General features: G+C 36.6%; 1 protein-coding gene across 1 annotated transcript in view; it reads right to left on the bottom strand.

Moving 5' to 3' along the window:
- The window catches only part of LOC129923703 (uncharacterized), a 121,123-nt gene extending 104,144 nt beyond the window's left edge, over positions 1-16,979 (bottom strand). Inside the window, exons 1-3 of the mRNA XM_056016105.1 lie at positions 16,831-16,979; positions 9,317-9,680; positions 4,187-6,032 (exon numbers count right to left, since the gene is read on the bottom strand). Coding sequence (XP_055872080.1) covers positions 5,568-6,032; positions 9,317-9,625 — 774 coding nt within the window. The 5' untranslated portion in view covers positions 9,626-9,680; positions 16,831-16,979 and the 3' untranslated portion in view covers positions 4,187-5,567. The remainder of the gene's footprint in view (positions 1-4,186; positions 6,033-9,316; positions 9,681-16,830) is intronic.
- Between the last annotated feature and the right edge of the window lie 1,582 nt (positions 16,980-18,561).

Here is an 18,561-nt window from a genome sequence, read left to right as displayed (position 1 = left end):
GGGAACTGTATGATTCAACAAAATCTCTTTCTGTTGATTGGGTTGAAAAGCTTGGCATATTTCGCCAGTTGAAATAGAATGCTTTATGTCACGGAGAGAGGGGGGAAACTGCTGTGTGGGCGACATTGTTTCGACCCGAAACCATGCCCAAGCTTTCATCTCGCTTTATGTCACCAGCCAACCTGGCCAGAATAAACGACCTCCTCTCAGACCATCCTATAGTGCATGTGTAGAATGAACTTCTCTTTTTAATTTCTTATCATATTGAATTGGGCATTACTACTCTTTCAACTTTGAAATATAAGCCCTCTCTTGTAATGACATTTCGTCTCTGAAATTATAAGTCATTAGATCATATGGCCATCCCTGATTAATTGGTATTTGAAGTTTTTGAAGCATTCCTGAAGGCAGCACAGAAAAAAACTTCTCCTAGATACCCCCCTCCGCCCCCACTTGTCCACAACTGAGATTGGACCAAAGCGCTCTGAGCATGCTATAAGCATGAAAGTAGCGCTATACAAAAGCCATAAAATATTCTCTTATAAATTACAGTCGCTACTTCAAAGGAGAGGAAGATTACGTCCAACGTACTTTATGTGTCAATCTAGTCATGCATGTTAATCAATGATTTCAAGTGTTCTAGATTGTTGGTTTTCTGTCTGATTCAGTCAACCCATTCCATGCTCTAACAGCAAAAAAGAAGGAGAACTTGCACAAATTTATCCTAGCATAGGGAATAAAAAAATAGGATTTTATATTTTTGTTTTTCTATTTTGTTAAGTTTTGTTGATGTCAATTATTGCTCAGTGTTACATGCATTATAGCTACTTTATTTGTTATTATTCTGTGTCTCTAAGTTTAGTCATTTTACCAAATTTTTAGTGTTTTTTTTTTTGGTCACTCTTACTAAAGGATATTTTTCGGGATGGAAAGAGATGCTTCAAGTTGATTCCCATTTTTCTAATTGTTCTAGCATTCTTTGCGAATGTCAGAATTTTGTGATGTTCTTGCGATTTCTCTATTCAAGTCAGAACTTCATGGATCCCGGAAACTGGAGGGTAGACGGAGGAACCTGATCTCAAAAACGGCTCTAACGACTGTCCTAGCAATTTAACAGTTGATCTGTATGCTGAGAAAAGAATTACTATCTCGTTCGCTAATGGAGGAAACGAGTTAAATAGGTTACGTTTTCAGGAACATTTTGCGCATCGTCTGTTAAGTCTACATCTAAATGCTTATCAAAGCTCTCAAATGAAGCTCTAGCAAATAACTTTTAAAATAATTTTGAAAAATATTTATTTCCAATTCTATAATGAAGGAATTGTATTTTAAAAAAAGGAATTAATTTTTTTTTCTATGGTTTTAAATGTAAACTTTTAAAACTGAAAGATGTTCACAGTGTCAAAAATCGTCTGAAGAGATAGACGTGTGTGTCCTTCCCAGTTCATCCTGACATGCTGACACGTAGGTGCCGTCAGTAAAAATAAAAAACTACTAAGATGCCATAAAATGGCTGCCTGGTCGAGCGGTTTGCGCTCTGGACTGTCGTCCAGATTTATCGATGGTCCAGGGTTCAAACCCTGCCCGCTCCCATCCCCCGTCGTCCTTCGGGAGGTTTGGACTAGGAAGTAATTATCTTCAGCTCGGAAGGAACACCCGAAACAAGTAAAACATTTTACAAACAAACAAACAATATTATAATTTAATTCTTTAAACTCAAAATTTGAAACAAAAAATGTAGATACTCATATAAACATATCTATAAATAATAAATATATCCAAAGTATATCAGAATGTAGAATACTATAATATTAATAAGTATCACTTAAAAATGACCTACTATTTACTTCAAACTGACGACATTGCACTCACTCTAGTACGAGTCCATGCTCTGAACCTGACTGTAACTGTCTACAACTGAACAGCCAAACTTCAACTACGGTACTGGCACCTTATTATCTCGTCCCCAAATCATCTGTAACTCCCCCTCCCACCCCCCACCCCCACGCCCACTCTATAACCTTCACCTTTCGTTTTCCCGCCTTTATTTTTTGTCCCCTAACCTAAATGATGCATGTGGATCTGCTCTCGTGATCACCTGACAATGTGACGTCACATTCTCGCGACCTGCCTTGACCTTGTCCTGCTTACAAGATTATACAGCAATCTATTCTTTGTTTTGTTTTTTGTAATGGACCTCATTCACCAATTGTAAACAAACAATATTTAGCCACGTGGTGCTCTATCTCTTCTATATAATTTACGATCTCATGTTTAATTCATGATGGTTGTCACGTGACAGTTTTTTTTTCATTGTTTTATCAATAAGATCACGTGACTAAATGTTGTTTGTTTACGATTGGGGAATGAGATCCATTGGATTCTATTGATATCACAAAAAATTACTTGAATCTGTAAGTTTTTTTTTAACTATGTATAGTGTATGAAAGCGTCTGTGCCCGTGATACACCAACAATTCTGGCTATTTTCGGACATATCTATGAGCTTTCTGCAATAGTCAGTTAGCAAGCACACCAGCGCTTGTTAAATCTCCAAAAAAAAAAAAAAATTCCTAATTTCTAACTGGATTCGAACTCTAGCCCTGTGGTATGCGCTCTGGACTGTTGTTCGGTCGTCTTGATGGTCCCGGGTACTGTGCCCGCTGCCATCCCCCGGGAGGTTTGGAATAGGAGGTAGATTATCTTCAATTCTAAAGGAACATCCCAAGCATGTAAAACATTTGAAATATTAAAAACATCTGAAACATGTAAAACATCTGAAACATTTAAAACATCCGAATCATGTAAAACATCTGAAACATTTAAAACATCTGAAACATGTAAAACATCTGAAACATGTAAAACATCAGAAATATTAAAAATATCCGAAACATTTAAAACATCTGAAACATTTAAAACATCTGAAACATTTAAAACATCCGAATCATGTAAAACATCTGAAACATTTAAAACATCTGAAACATTTAAAACATCCGAATCATGTAAAACATCTGAAATATGTAAAACATCAGAAACATGTAAAACATCTGAAACAGGTAAACATCCGAAACATGTAAAACATCTGAAACATGTAAAACATCTGAAACATGTAAAACATCTGAAACATGTAAAACATCTGAAACATGTAAAACATCTGATATATTTCAAACATCCGAATCATGTAAAACATCTGAAACATGTAAAACATCTGAAACATGTAAAACATCTGAAACATGTAAAACATCTGAAACATGTAAAAACATGTAAAACATCTGAAACATGTAAAACATCTGAAACATGTAAAACATCTGAAACATGTAAAAACATGTAAAACATCTGAAACATGTAAAACATCTGAAACATGTAAAACATCTGAAACATGTAAAACATCTGAAACATGTAAAACATCTGAAACATGTAAAACATCTTAAACATGTGAAACATCTGAAACATGTAAAACATCTGAAACATGTAAAACATCTGATATATTTCAAACATCCGAATCTTGTAAAACATCTGAAACATCTAAAACATCCGGAACATGTAAACATTCTACAAACCATCAACAGTTTCATGAACGACACTCTCAATTTAACAAAATGAATACATTACATTACATCAGTGATGCCCAAAATCCGGACCGCGGTCCAAATCCGGACCGCGACTTGGTTTTATCCTGCCCGACGAAAAGTCGGCACAAAGTGTAGTAAATCCTACTCCCCTAAACGTTAGTGCCTTCACCTGATTAGATTGTAAGATGACCTTGAACGTTTGTGCGTTCTTGAAATGAGACTCGGAATATAGAATCTACTACGAAAAATGGAGTTTTACTTTTTTTTCGGAAATGATATTAAGCCAACAAATTTGTTTTGTAAAAAACAAAAGTGTGGATGTTTAAGAAAAAAAAGTATCAGCATATAAGCGGCATTATGAGCCGCGAATAAAGGTTGTTAAACTACGCCTAGGAATTGGAGAATTTATGAGGCTATTTACCCAAAAATACAAGAAAATTTGTCTCCAATGTTGCTCACATTGTAAGTAAAAAAGTAAAGCCATTTACCTTTTTTTACCCTGACCTATCCCTTAACCCTTAAAGTGCTGAGCCGTTTTACAATGATTGCATACAAAATGGAATTACAATTCTGACGTTTAGAGGCTAAGCTACCACACGCGTTTTAAGGGTTAACCTGTTGGACCGTTGGGGCACCAAGGAAGATTTGTCTTTCTCCATTCCTCCGTCTTTTGCCTACTTCTATCAATAGTAGGCCCGTGCATTCTTTTATGTTGTCCTCCCATCGCTTTCTCTGTCTGCCTTCCTTCAGGGAACAGTACCAGGAAAAAGAAGAAGAGGCAGACAGAGAAAGAAGAAGCCATTTACTGACGTGTAAAAACAAACAACTTAAAATATCCCACCAATTAGTGTAAGTACTTGTCCGACCGGTTTCTAAAAAAATAGGATCAGGTTAATATCATTTTCTGAAACAATGAATGATGCATACGTATTGTATATATATATATATATATATATATATATATATATATATATATATATATATATATATATATATATATATATATATATATATATTGTATTGTATATATATATAATATAATAATAATAATAATAATCTTTATTATACGTAAGAAAATATATATATATAGGAAGCATGCGGCCACCATTTTTTTTAAGGCGATAAAATATTGAATAAAATTTATAACGAAAGACTTAAAGGATGTCTGTCTTCTAATTGTCGCTTGCTCCATTGAGAGATAGACACATTATAACAGAGCCATTGTTTGCCTTTAGGCTGTGTGTGTCTGCTCTGTTGCACATGTTTGTACAGACAGGTGGGGAGAGGTGAGAAAAGGAGAGGGTTAGGCTGGACCGCGACATATGACCATTGACCTCTGGAAGAGTCAGAAAGATGACATCTGAATGGTCCAAGAGATTACTTCGCTTATTGCTGTATTGAAGCTTAGGCGGGGCTGTTGTTTCGGAAGGTTACTGATTCCTTTCTATTTCTCTTTCTATCTCTCTCTCTCTCTCTTTTTCTTTATTTATATCTCTTTCTATTTCTTTATCATTCTCTCTTTATGTTTCTTTCTTTCTCTTTTTCGCTTTCTCTCTTACTCTCTCTTTCTTTCTCCATCTATTTCTTTCTTTATCTTTCTTTCTCGTTCTCTCTCTTTCTAGCCTTTTCTCTGTCTCTCTTCTTTCTCTCACTCTTCTTTCTCTCTCTCTTTTTTTCTCTCTTTTTCTCTCTCTCTTCTTTCTGTCTCTTTTTTTTTTCTATCTTTCTCTCTCTCTCTTTTCTCTCTCTCTTTCTCCCTCTCTTTTCTCTCTCTCTCATACTATATTACTATCAGACACATTTGAAAACTATTTAAAAATTTTTCATCAATAAGATTTGCAAATAAATAGAAGTACATTGTATGTGATTTTATAAGTACATTTTGGTTCACAGCCTGATATGAAATAACATAACATAAATAACATAACAATAACATTTATTGAAGGATTAACCTATGTTCACAGAGGATGACTATTTATGTTGCGCCCATAAAATTTTATAAATTCAAAAGAAATATATTTATATACAAAGCATTTATCACAGAGTGGAATACAATAAAGTTGTTCAAGGCACAGCCTTTGTTCGAAGCGAAACCCTCTACTCCATCACCGGCTAAACCTTGTGCTGAGATGGCGATTGTTTCCTCTTCGTCTAAGTTAAACCGAATCTCTTCTAGGATTTCTCCACTTTGGGTAGTGGTGGCCGCGGTGGCTGTCCGTGTATGATGACACTTACCTTCCACCACAAACATATGGTCTTCTTGACAGCAGACTGTGTTGTGATAGCCCTTACACTCCCTGCCTTCAAAAGGTTTGAACATGTTCCTCTTGACCCCACAGATATCACACCGGATGCAAGCGGACAGACAGGGCTTCCCTGGAACATGGTGTCGGTAAAACCCGTCCTCGCACGTGATCTTGGCGTCCCTGGTTTTGTTACAGGGCGTTTTCACAATTTCATACTGTTAAAAAATAAATGTGATACATACATATATTAGACATAAATGAATAGAATCACCAGGGACCAAGTTTTTAAGAGAGAAAGTAGTGAGTTAAAATGCTACGAAACCAAGTTTTTAAGAGAGAAAGTAAGTGAATTAAAATGCTACGAAACCAAGTTTTTAAGAGAGAAAGTAAGTGAATTAAAATGCTACGAAACCAAGTTTTTAAGAGAGAAAGTAAGTGAATTAAAATGCTACGAAACCAAGTTTTTAAGAGAGAAAGTAAGTGAATTAAAATGCTAAGAAGAGAGACAGAGAAAAGGCTAGAAAGAGAGAGAACGAGACTGCGCCGGCCGAGGTTCGAACCCGTGAATCTTGCAACGACACCACCGCCTAGCGATAACGCACTAAGCGAACTTAACCTCTAGACCATCGGAATGTATAAAAAAAAAAAAAAACATTCTTCTGGTCCAGAGTCGTTTCGCCCGTATGCAAATTACCACCCCAGTGGTCAAAGGTCACATGCCCTAGCTAGCCCCCCCCCCCCCCACCTCGCACTTCTGTCAATGGGTAAAAGCAATTAAGCTGTGAATGTAAATATAGAGTTGAAGCTGGGTGCTGAAACAAATGTGATACATACATATGTTAGACCTACATGAATAGCAGCACCAAAGTTTCAGCTCCTAGCTTCAACTCTATATTTATGTTAAAAAATAAATAAAACATAATATAAATCGAGTATAGATAAATTTGTTTAGTATGTACAATTATGTTTGTTTTACATATTTCGGATGTTCCTTCAGAGTTGAAGATAGTTTACTTCCTAGTCCAAACCTCTCGCAGGACGACGGGGGATGGGAGCGGGCAGGATTTGAACCCTCGACCATCGATAAATCCGAACGACAGTCCAGCGCGCAAACCGCACGACCAGGCAGCCATGACTAGATGCATACCAATATTGTTCCTTTCAAGGTTTTTCTCTTTCGCCACGAAAATAAAAGTAGTTTTGCGAAAATAGGTCAAACCCTTTGTTATTATTATTTTAAAAAACGAAAGAAAGATGTATATCTATTGTTGTCGGATTTCCGAATTCTGAAAAGTTGCATGATCTTCAGTCTTAGAGATAAAAAAAAACACAAGAGAAAATATTGTAATACTTATATATAGGTGTGTGGCTGAAATAGATCTGAATACTTAACTTTTATACTGCTCATAAATGCTGTATAATAAAGTGCACCAAAATTGCAAGTCACAAATGTTCGTTTCATAAAAGTCTTTTATCGGTCAGTCTATATTTATTTATGTCTATGGATATAAAGTAAAAAAAAAAAAACGGGTTTACCCGATTTGTTCAATAAATGAGATTATAAAGTACGTCAGCACGTTTATATTCTATATATAGACAATATTTTGTATTTTCATGTGTCAAAGTAAAAAACTATAGATCTTGTCTTATGTAAACGTGGTAAATAGGGCCTAGATCAGGGGTGGGCTACCTTTTTCAACCGAGGACCGCATTACTATTATTATAATTCTTTTATATAGCGCTACTTTCATGCTTATAGCATGCTCAGAGCACTTTGGTCCAATCTCATTTGTGGACCAGTGGGGTATCTAGGAGTAGGTTTTCCGTGCTGCCTTTAGGCGCTCAGTAAACACAGTGTCGAACCTCGAACCCCCTTCTAGGTAGCCAAGACAAGCCAAGTTCAAGCGCACTTAGCCTCTCGGCCACGCTTCCCACTTCCCATTATGAAAATTTGGGTACTAGGCGGGCCGCATATATATATATATATATATATATATATATATATATATATATATATATATATATATATATATATATATATATATATATATATATATATATATATATATATATATATATATATATATATATATATATATATATATATATATATATATATATAGCAATTTCTTGAAGTAATTTTACGATTTTAAGATTTTTTTTAAATTTAGCATTGAATAAATACTGGCCTGGGCTTATGTCTTTTACTGAATTTATCGAAATATTGCTACTAAATATAATCTTTGTTTACTTTAAACATGTTTTAGAAGGACGTTTAGAGACAATGTTTCTTGAGCCTCTTCATTATAAGTGATAAAAATAAAAAAGTTTCAATAATTTCTATAGATATTTACAATTATTTATTTTTAATATGTTTGCATTTTAATATGTGTAATGTGTGGGCACATTGATTTATTTAGGTTTTTGTGGGTCGCATAAAACACTTCGGCAGGCTGCATGTGGACCGCGGGTCTTAATTTGCCCACCCCTGGCCTAGTTACATGAAGTAGTAATACTTTCATAGAGTTGGTCACTTTTTTTTTTTTCGATGTCTCTTAATTGAATTTAGGGTTACCATACATACGTTATGGTTCCAGTTAGTACCCAAGGAACAATTATATCAAGCTTAATCAAGATTGGTCAAATGGTTTTGATTTCTATTCGGGATATACATACGCTTTACCTTCTACTTTATAGTATAGAACAGCGGTTCTCAACCTTTTATGCTCGGCGACCCCTTTTTACAATCCACCACTCTGCCGCGACCCCCCCCACACACACCACACACACATACAGCAATATATATAGACAATAACAATCCATTTTTTTGATGGTCTTTGGCGACCCCTGGCAAATCGTCAATCGACCCCCAAGGGGATCGCGAACGGGAGAGCCCCTGGTATCGAAGATAATGCTTGTTGAAAACAAGCCATATTTGGTTTAATAATTCTTGGAGGTATGTATGCAAACGCGACATGAAGCTCTTCAAAATCGACACTAGCAGCTGGGGAAAAGTAGCACTGGATAGATCCACATGGAGAGAGAGCACAAAGGAAGGGTCTCGGATTGCAGATGCCATACACAACAGTAGTAGAAAGAAGGGTGAAAATGCAACGGCGCCTTGTGATTACATATGCCCAACCTGTGACCGACAAGAAGTTGCAAAGGTAAAAGGTTATTTTCAAGAGACGTAAAATGCCACAGGCGAAATTCTTGGAGATATGCGTGTGTCTTAAAACATTTACTCCCTTTTAAGTATCCTTACCAGGTTGACTTTTAAGGTGTTTCAATTTTCTACTTGTGATTACATAATACAAGTATAGTTACATTTTGAAATAGTAAAAAACAAACAACAAATATAATGCGAAGGGGGGGGTTGAGGGAGTAGAAGATGTTAATGGTGATATACTATATGATATATATTTATAGACAATTTAAAAAAAAAGGATTTTAATTTAATTTTTTTTTTAAATCTAGGGCTCATATTTTCGATACCTACCATGCCAGGTTCCTGACATTTAAGACACATGGACTGTCTGTCCAAACTGGCCATCAGCTTTGTCCTGAATGTTCCCTCCTCGCACGGTGAACACTTGTACCAGTCCAGGTACTCACCTTCCTTACAGACCAGGCCTGACCCCTGACCTTCACTTTTACCCTCATCAATTATGGGTATGAACCTGGAAGGCACATCGGGGTCACACTTCGTGTCATCTCTGTAAGAATTGACCATTACATCATAAGACCAGGTGAATCCCCCTAGAATCGTGCAGAAGAATGTCATCAATAGCATCATCCAGTAAGACATTTCTAGTGTATCTTTTTGTTTTTTTAAAATAAGACGTTGATTCTTTTTAGTTGCTCTACAAAAACGAAAAACAAGAAAATATCATAAATCTCTGATAGAACATTGTTCTACAATTCAAACGCTAGATCTATCTAACTGGATTTAAAAAAATGCAATAATAATGAGCTTAGCTTGGACAGATATCGCTGAAAAACCGTATTTTTCGAGAACTACATCAAAATGTCGGATCATCTGGCCTACAAAGACACATATGTTTTCAGCGCCGGTGACCTCTGCGTGACTTCTTAGTAGAAACTCTCGTTTCATAGAAGATAGATCGGTTTAAAAAAAAAAAAACTGGTCACAATGTGATTTTCTCGAGAGCCTGGATATAAACGCATTTAAATCAAGGTATCCGAGTCCCGGGTGTATTTAATGTCCCGTTGCTACAGTAGCGATGAGATAGTAAGTACATGAAAATATTTCTAGTCAGTACGCTACATCTGGCGGCTCCTATAGCAGGCCAGACAGGGCTCAAACACAGTGACGGACACACACATAGTGAAACCTTCAGACTATAGGCTAAGAACTTCCAGTCCACGCCTAGTCGCTGAGAAAAAATGATGTTGACTAGAAGATTTTAACTACAGGCTCAGTTCATGACACATATTTATATGTGTGTATACTTACTTGTCAACCAACCTTTTGAGGTCTATTTATAAACCTTAGAAGTTCAAGCAAACACTTTTTTATTTTTATTGAGTGAAAGAGAGAGAGGTAGAAAGAAGTGCAAATAAAGAGAGAGAGAAAGAGAGAGAATTAGGTAGAGAGAATGAGGGAGAAAAAAGAGCAGAGAAAGAGAGAGAGACATAAAGAGAGTGAGGGAGAAAGAAGTGCAGATAAAGACAGAGATATAGAAAGTTAGAGATATATAGAGAGTTAAAGAGAGATAGAGAAAGAGACAGACAGTGATATATATATATATATATATATATATATATATATAGAGAGAGAGAGAGAGAGAGAGATATCATGGCGTAGCCATGATTTTTTTCGCGGGGGGGGGGGGGTTGAGGGGGGGGACCCCCCGCGAAAAAAAAATGATGTATGTGTGTGTGTACATGATCTTTATTACATTCTGATCGTTCATTCTTTTTTCTTTTGGAAGACGTTTATTGTGACCTAGAATGTTTCTTCCTGGAGTTAGTGGGAAAATTGTAGACTCCCCGCTAACGACAGCAAAGGGGTCAAGTATATATATATATATATATATATAGAGAGAGAGAGAGAGAGAGAGTTAGAGCGGTAGGGAGAAAGGGAGGGAAGAGGACTAAGGTTTACATTGAGAGAAATAGAGGGAGGAAATAGAATAAGGGAGGAAAAGTACAAGAGAGAAAGGCAAAAGATTAGTTGTTTTGTTTTTTTTTAATAATCATTATCTCCGCCTATAATCAACACGAAATAATTAAAACAGTGTTTCCCAAACTTTTTCATTATCGGAACACCTCGCACAATCCGAGCGTTTTAGCGGAACACTTTGCCTATTTTTTTTAAGAGACATTAATTCATGTGGTGGCCTACTAGTTGATTACTCTAGTAATTCGAGGTACACATGTTCACGCCATGAGGAACATTAACATTAATAATGTTGTGCCTCAATGTTGAAATACAGAGACAATTTTTTTATTGTTCAACAAATATACTTATAGAGGCAACCGCTAATCAATGCAATATATTTCGGAAGGTAAAGACTTCATCCACCTCATATATGAAACAAGCAAAATAAAAAACTAATAAATAAATTAAAAAAAATAAAAAATTTATATTAAGTGTATCAATTAGTTTGGATCAGAATCTGTGTGATTAGAAATTTCTTTTTTTTTTCCCAAATGTTTTTTATTTAGCGCTATTCCATTTATTTAGCCTTCTCAATACGCTCTGATCCTATCACTTGTCAGGACCAGTTGAAAAGGAGGTAAAGGGAGAAAGAAAGGGGTATCTGGGTGATCGCTTTTTAAATGTATTTTTAAAAAAAATGGGAACGACCTGAATTCGGACCTGTGGGCTAAATCCTTCAAGGCTTCTCAAGCAAAGGCGGTATAGTTATCTAGTGTTTCTATTTCATGTTTTCGTTCCCTAATCCCTTAGACGACGATTTTTAAAGGGGACTAATTCAACTTATACCACCACTTAAGTCAAGTACTATTCCTTTCTCTTGTTCGAGATACCAAACAAAATAATAAATTACCAATAGTTAATTAACGATTCTTGTGTTCTCAGGTAAAAGAAATAATTGTACAAAATTTCAGCTTATATCAGAGTTTGGATCTGGGAGAAGTAACGTGTACAAACTTTTTACCTGACAGACAAACAGACAGACACAGTGAGTTGATATAAGCTTTGTAAAAAATATGTAGGCCGTGACTGGTTCACAAGATAATACTGCATTCTAACTCTTTAGTCCCCCGCGTAGCAGTGGTTTGAACCTGAAAGGCTGCAATGAAAGCACTGCTACGTGGGCGGGCAACTTCATAGACTTTGGTAACGCAAACGTTCTCTAGCAGAAAGTGACCAAGCCTTACATTCCGAAAGTAATGTAATGTCCATGTTCTGTAGCGACTCTATAGCTGCGCACCAGCGCACGAGGATGGACTAAATGAACGGGGAGACAGGAAGAGGAAGTGCGAGAAGATGGGGACGGTCCTTGTTTTTGGTGATCCATGTTGATTAAACTTTGTATTGACTTTGTTCCCATACCTCGTTGAGTTGCCTCCTTTAAATGTTGTAACAGTAACGTCAATTTTACAGCTTTGGCATGTCCATTCAAAAAAAAACCTGGTCTTGAAGTTAATGGCTCCTGTCTTGGAAGACAATGCGTGCGCCGAGATGAGTCACTGGTTTTGGTTTCTTGAGACGGGGCAGAATCTGGTGTGGCTAATCAAGCCAATTCTAGAACGGCAGAGTTTGCCACAGTTCGTACATGTGTATGCCTCTGTTGTATGGCTAGCTGATAGGGCAGCCTTCTTTTTCTTTCTCTTGAACAAGGCAGCCTTCGTTTATTTTGCTCTCGGCGAGGTTCGTACCAGCACGCACAGTCGGTCCCCAGGGTGTCCGGTCTTAGGCTATCTCCTCCAACATACTTTCGTTGATGCCTGTGATTCTTATATTTCGCTAGCATGCATCTCTGTAAGTTAGTCTTATGGGGCCCTTGGGACTGACTCTTTCTAAAATCAGCAAATAGAATGTCCTTAGCGACTCTTCTATCTGGCACGCGAGTGACATGACTGAGCCAGCGTAGTCTTCCCTGTATCAGAAGAGTATAGATATGCAGTGGTAATAATGGCCCCTTTCGAAACGTGCTGGTCGGAGACATAATATCCCCCAGGAGGTGCCCATTATGCGTCTTAAAGTATGTTAAGAGAAATGACACTTAGGAAAATTATATATTCATATTTAAGACCCTTATACAAATACTCTTTTCAATGAATTCTTATGTTGGATTCTTAGCAAAGAAAATATATCTGAGCATTCTTTTAGACGAATTCAGCTTTATAAATAGCTTTTCTTTGTTAAATCCGCTACCCTAACATCGCTTACCTAAGAAAAGCTTGGAGCGAAAAGTTTCTATAAAAATGTCCTGATCCCAACATACATTTTTGTCTAAGTACACATCAAAATGTCAAGACTATTTTGCCTGCCGAATAAGAGAGAAATAGAGAGAAAATGAGAGAGAGAGAAAGAAGGAGAGAGAGCGATGAAACGAGAGAAAGAGAGAGAGAAAGAAGTGAGGGGGAGGAAGAGAGAGGAAGGAAAAGAGAGGGAAAAATGAGAAAAAGACAGAAAGATAAAGATAGAGGACGAGGAGAAATAGAAATAGAGAGCGAGAGAACGAGAGAAAGAGGGGAAGAGAGGGAGTTAGAGAGAAAGAAAAAGAGACAAAGAGAAGAGAGAGAGAGATAAGAGGTAGGGGAAGAAAAAGAAAGAAGGAAAGAAAGAAAGATCGGAGGATTTGAAAGTGTGAGAAATAACATGCAAAAAATTTTGGCTAGAGAGAAAGAGTGACTTAACATAAGCTTTGTATTTAAAAAGTTTGGAACTACTTTGCTGGATTTCCAGTTCATTAAATTCAAAGGCCCATAAAAAAAATTACCCTAGAACTAGCCTTGAAAGGGTTTTAACCATTCAACCCTTTTTTTTTTTTTTATATACGAAATGGTATTGTAGTCGAAACGATAAAAGTACTAGAATACTAGATCAATGTATTCAATCCCTGAAATGAAGAACATCAACGTTTCCTGTGACTACTTTAATCCTGCATATTTTGTCACAACTAAAGCAGACAAAGCCGTTGTCTTCCTGCATATTTTGTCACAACTAAAGCAGACAAAACCGTTGTCTTCCTGCATATTTTGTCACAACTAAAGCAGACAAAGCCGTTGTCTTCCTGCATATTTTGTCACAACTAAAGCAGACAAAGCCGTTGTCTTCCTGCATATTTTGTCACAACTAAAGCAGACAAAGCCGTTGTCTTCCTGCATATTTTGTCACAACTAAAGCAGACAAAGCCGTTGTCTTCCTGCATATTTTGTCACAACTAAAGCAGACAAAGCCGTTGTCTTCCTGCATATTTTGTCACAACTAAAGCAGACAAAGCCGTTGTCTTCCTGCATATTTTGTCACAACTAAAGCAGACAAAGCCGTTGTCTTCAAGGGGTCTGTCAAAAAAAAACGCAAGTAAAACATTTCATAGTCCATCCTTCATGAAACAGTACCAGGAAAATGAAGTAGCGACAGACAGAGAAAGTGAGGGAAGGACAAAATCGAAGAATAGGCGGCATGTCATTGAAAGATATTCTATTCAAGACAACAGATAAAGAGGAATGGAGAAAGACGGTCAACAGATCTTGTGTGGTGCCCCAACGGTCCAACAGATTAAGGAATAGGTAAAAGTGTGAAAAGTAATTTAAAGCTAACTATTACAATGGACTGTGGACGATGTGAGTGTTATATACCATATCACGCTTATGTCGAATATTAAAAAGGAATCTAGGATCGGTCAAATGTATTGATCCTTTTGTCGCGAAGGGGCAAACATTCTTGTGCATACGCCGTTATATTGCTGGGGCCAGCCCTAAATATATATAGTTCTTCCATTGTGGTTCGATGATGACCACTTTGTCATCAAGGGGGGCTGAGGGCTTTGCACTGGGGTTCTATGCCTCCTCATGTGGTTGGTGAGACCTATGTGAGTATTTAGTGACTTGTGAATACAGAGTGGATTACTTGTTCTCCCCCACGCCCCTCTGTTTTTTTCTGTCTTTAAAGTTATGATGCAGAAATAAAAGAGTGATCTTTCCTTACTTCTTGGTATCAAAGCTGTTGAGCCATGAAGAGAATTATGTATATAAATATATATAGATTGAAATGTCATCACTATATATAGCAAGATCCTAGAATGAACTATGAAATTTGGCACTGTCTGCCTCGACTCTTTTTTTTTCTTTCTGTTTTTTATCACTAATGCTATGTTACAATTATGTATAAGAAGATATATTTTTTAGGCTGGTTTTTTTTTTTATTCTACTCTTGCAGCCCCAAATAAAAAATCGGAACAATAATAATTTTATAATAATAATTTTAATTTCAATATTAATTTCATTTATAAGGAAATGTCGGCTCAGGGCGCTGTGATAACATTACAAACATAAACACGAGAGCTAAAATGACAAACAAATCTAAAAAAAGTTTTAAACAGGTAGGTCTTAATGTTCTTCTTGATTGTAGTGTAGCATGTTGTCTGTCTGAGATCAATGAGGAAATCAATGGGGAGTGAGTTCCAAACCTTTGGTCCGTGCACTGAGAAAGCCCGCAGACCGTAGCTTTTGAGGGAGAAACGTGGCACCACATGAAGCGTTAAGTCCATTGAGCGCAAGGCTCTCTGAGGGACATATGGAGTGATCAGTTCGTTAAAGTACAAGGGCATTTCTTTATTGTAGATACACTGATGACAATGTGTGGACACCTTGTATTCAATTCTCGCTATCACAGAAAGCCAATGAAGCTTGCGCAAGAGAGTAGTGACAGGATCTCGTCTTGTTTTTCTAAGGATTATTCGTGCAGCGTTGTTCTGAATTCGTAAGTTTATTTATAGTAGACTAGTAGGTTTAAAGGTAATTCAATACGTCATGGGATGACGGCAACCAATGTTCAAACTCGGGACTACAGTTATAACAGTTTTAAGCGCATGCAATAGTAAAGTAAAATCTATCTATTTATCTATCTATCTATCTATTTATCTATCTATCTATCTATCTATCTATTTATCTATCTATCTATCTATCTATCTATCTATCTATCTATCTATCTATCTATCTATCTATCTATCCATCCATCCATCCATCCATCTATCTATCTATCTATCTATCTATCTATCTATCTATCTATCTATCTATCTATCTATCTATCTATCTATCTATCTATCTATCTATCTTTATCTATCTATCTATCTATCTATCTATCTATCTATCTATCTATCTATATATCTATCTACCTATCTATCTATCTATATATATATATTTATCTATTATCTATCTATCTATTTATCTATCTATCTATCTACCTATCTATTTATATATCTACCTATCTATCTATATATATATATATTTATCTATATATATATTTATCTAACCATCTATCTATCTATCTATCTATCTATCTATCTATCTATCTATCTATCTATCTATCTATCTATATCTATCTATCTATCTATCTATCTATCTATCTATCTATCTATCTATCTATCTATCTATCTATCTATATATCTATCTACCTATCTATCTATATATATATTTATCTATTTATCTATTATCTATCTATCTATCTATCTATCTATCTATCTATCTATCTATCTATCTATCTATCTATCTATCTATCTATCTACCTATCTATCTATATATCTATCTATTTATCTATCTACCTATGTATCTATATATATATTTATCTATATATATATTTATCTAACCATCTATCTATCTATCTATCTATCTATCTATCTATCTATCTATCTACCCTCACCCTGCACTGCCACGCAAAATACTGCACTCATCCTTATATCAGAGTCCTACACAAGCCTTTTTATTATTATTTTTAGGATTATTAGGAACGCAATGTGATTAATTATTTAATAAAAAAGAAATGTTAACTAATCATGAACAACAGTCTCTTACCTCAGGTTTTATATTGGCATATAACCCTATATGGAATGTTCCATTTGTGAGATGTGTCATTGCATATTACGCCCATGTTAAGAAAATATCGTTTTCTAGTTAAAGGATCTAGAAAGGTAATTAATATAGGTAGAGGAGACCACAGACGTTTGAACATTGCCTTGGATTTTCCCGATAGTTGTATAAGGCATTATTTTTATATGGCGTCTCTAGGGGATGAAGGGTGGTGGTGGAAGGTCTCTATTAATTAAGGTCTTTACTTAACTTCCGTTGTTTGAGCGCCTCCACCAAAGATGTTTGCGCTCCATCATGGACATACGGTGGCAGGACCGCACTACAAACAGCGATGTCCTTGCGAAAGCCGGTATGGACAGTATAAAGGGTTGCGCTGGGTAGGGCACGTATCCCGTATGGGGGGACGAGCTTATGCCAAAGGCAGTCTTTTTTTGGTGAGCTAAAAGGTGGTCTACGTAACAGAGCGCCCCACGGAAACGCTTCAAAGACCAGCTTAGGCGTCAACTTTCCTTGGCTGACCTAGAAGAGAGCACCTGGTTGCATGCGGCCTCAGAACGAGACAGCTGGAGGTTACTCACGAAGGCCGCGGGATACACATTTCTGACCAAAAGAAAATCTGCTGCCGAGGACAAACGCAGACGGCGAAAAGAAAATCTAAATCGACCGCCTGCGGACAATGGTTATGCTTGCCCTGGATGTGGCAAAATATGTAGGTCACAGCTGGGACTGCGCATCCACGGGAAATACTGCATTCCTCACTGATCTTAGGACTTGAAGACTAGCCTTATTATTATTATTATTATTGTTGGGATAGTGGATTAACTTTTTTTTTTACAAAGCTCATATCGTCTCTGTCAGGTACATTATTTTTCCCTCTTTCCATTCTCGGATCAAGTTAAAACTTGACACATGTTCTAGGTGAGGATGCGTGCCACTAACAAAACATGATTATATCTAAAAATTGACCATCTATTTTATCAATTAACTTCGTTGTATCTGGAGACAGTACGAGCTAAGGGGAGATAGGGCCAAACGTTCAAACAAAGCGTTTGAACTAACAAGAGATAACTATAAAACCTTCAATTTTATAAGCACTTGGCTGGCTCAATGTATAACGTGTCAGCTAGGAAATTGTTGAACTCTCGAGTTCAAATTCAAGACAAACTTGTTTTCTTTTCTTTTTTTTAAAGTAAAATTTCTATTTTTCTTATTTTTCAAAAGGAGAACAATTTTAAAAAATGGCTCTTTTAATAATAATAATAAGAAGAAGAAGAAGAAGAATGGCTGCCGGAAGCTATCAACCGAGGGGGTAATAACAACTGACCTCACAGACACCTTCAATGCCCTTGGCCTTCCTAGGAACATTCTCGCGGCCTGTCAGAGGGCGGTACTTCTGCAGACCTGCCACATCACCAGAACATTCCTCGGCGGAAACTGTTAAAGGGACTACGATGAATTTTGTTTCCCTTTAGCGAAACTCAACCCTGGCAGAGCCAGAGAAAGAATACTCGTTCTTTTCTAACATAATAATAATAACAATAAGGCTTGTCTTCGAGTCCGAAGATTGACGAGGAATGCAGTATTTCTCGTGGTTACGTAGACCCAGCTGTGACCTACATATTTTGCCACAACCACTGTCCGCCGATGGTCAATTAAGATTTTCTTTTCGCCGTCCAGCTGTCTCGTTCTGAGGCCGCGTGTAACCAGGTTCTCTCT

The sequence above is a fragment of the Biomphalaria glabrata genome, chromosome 17 (assembly GCF_947242115.1).
Source record: "Biomphalaria glabrata chromosome 17, xgBioGlab47.1, whole genome shotgun sequence".
In the NCBI taxonomy this organism is placed as follows: domain Eukaryota; kingdom Metazoa; phylum Mollusca; class Gastropoda; family Planorbidae; genus Biomphalaria; species Biomphalaria glabrata.
The sequence above is the reverse complement of the archived record's forward strand: the minus strand, read 5'-3'. Positions and strand labels throughout refer to the sequence as shown.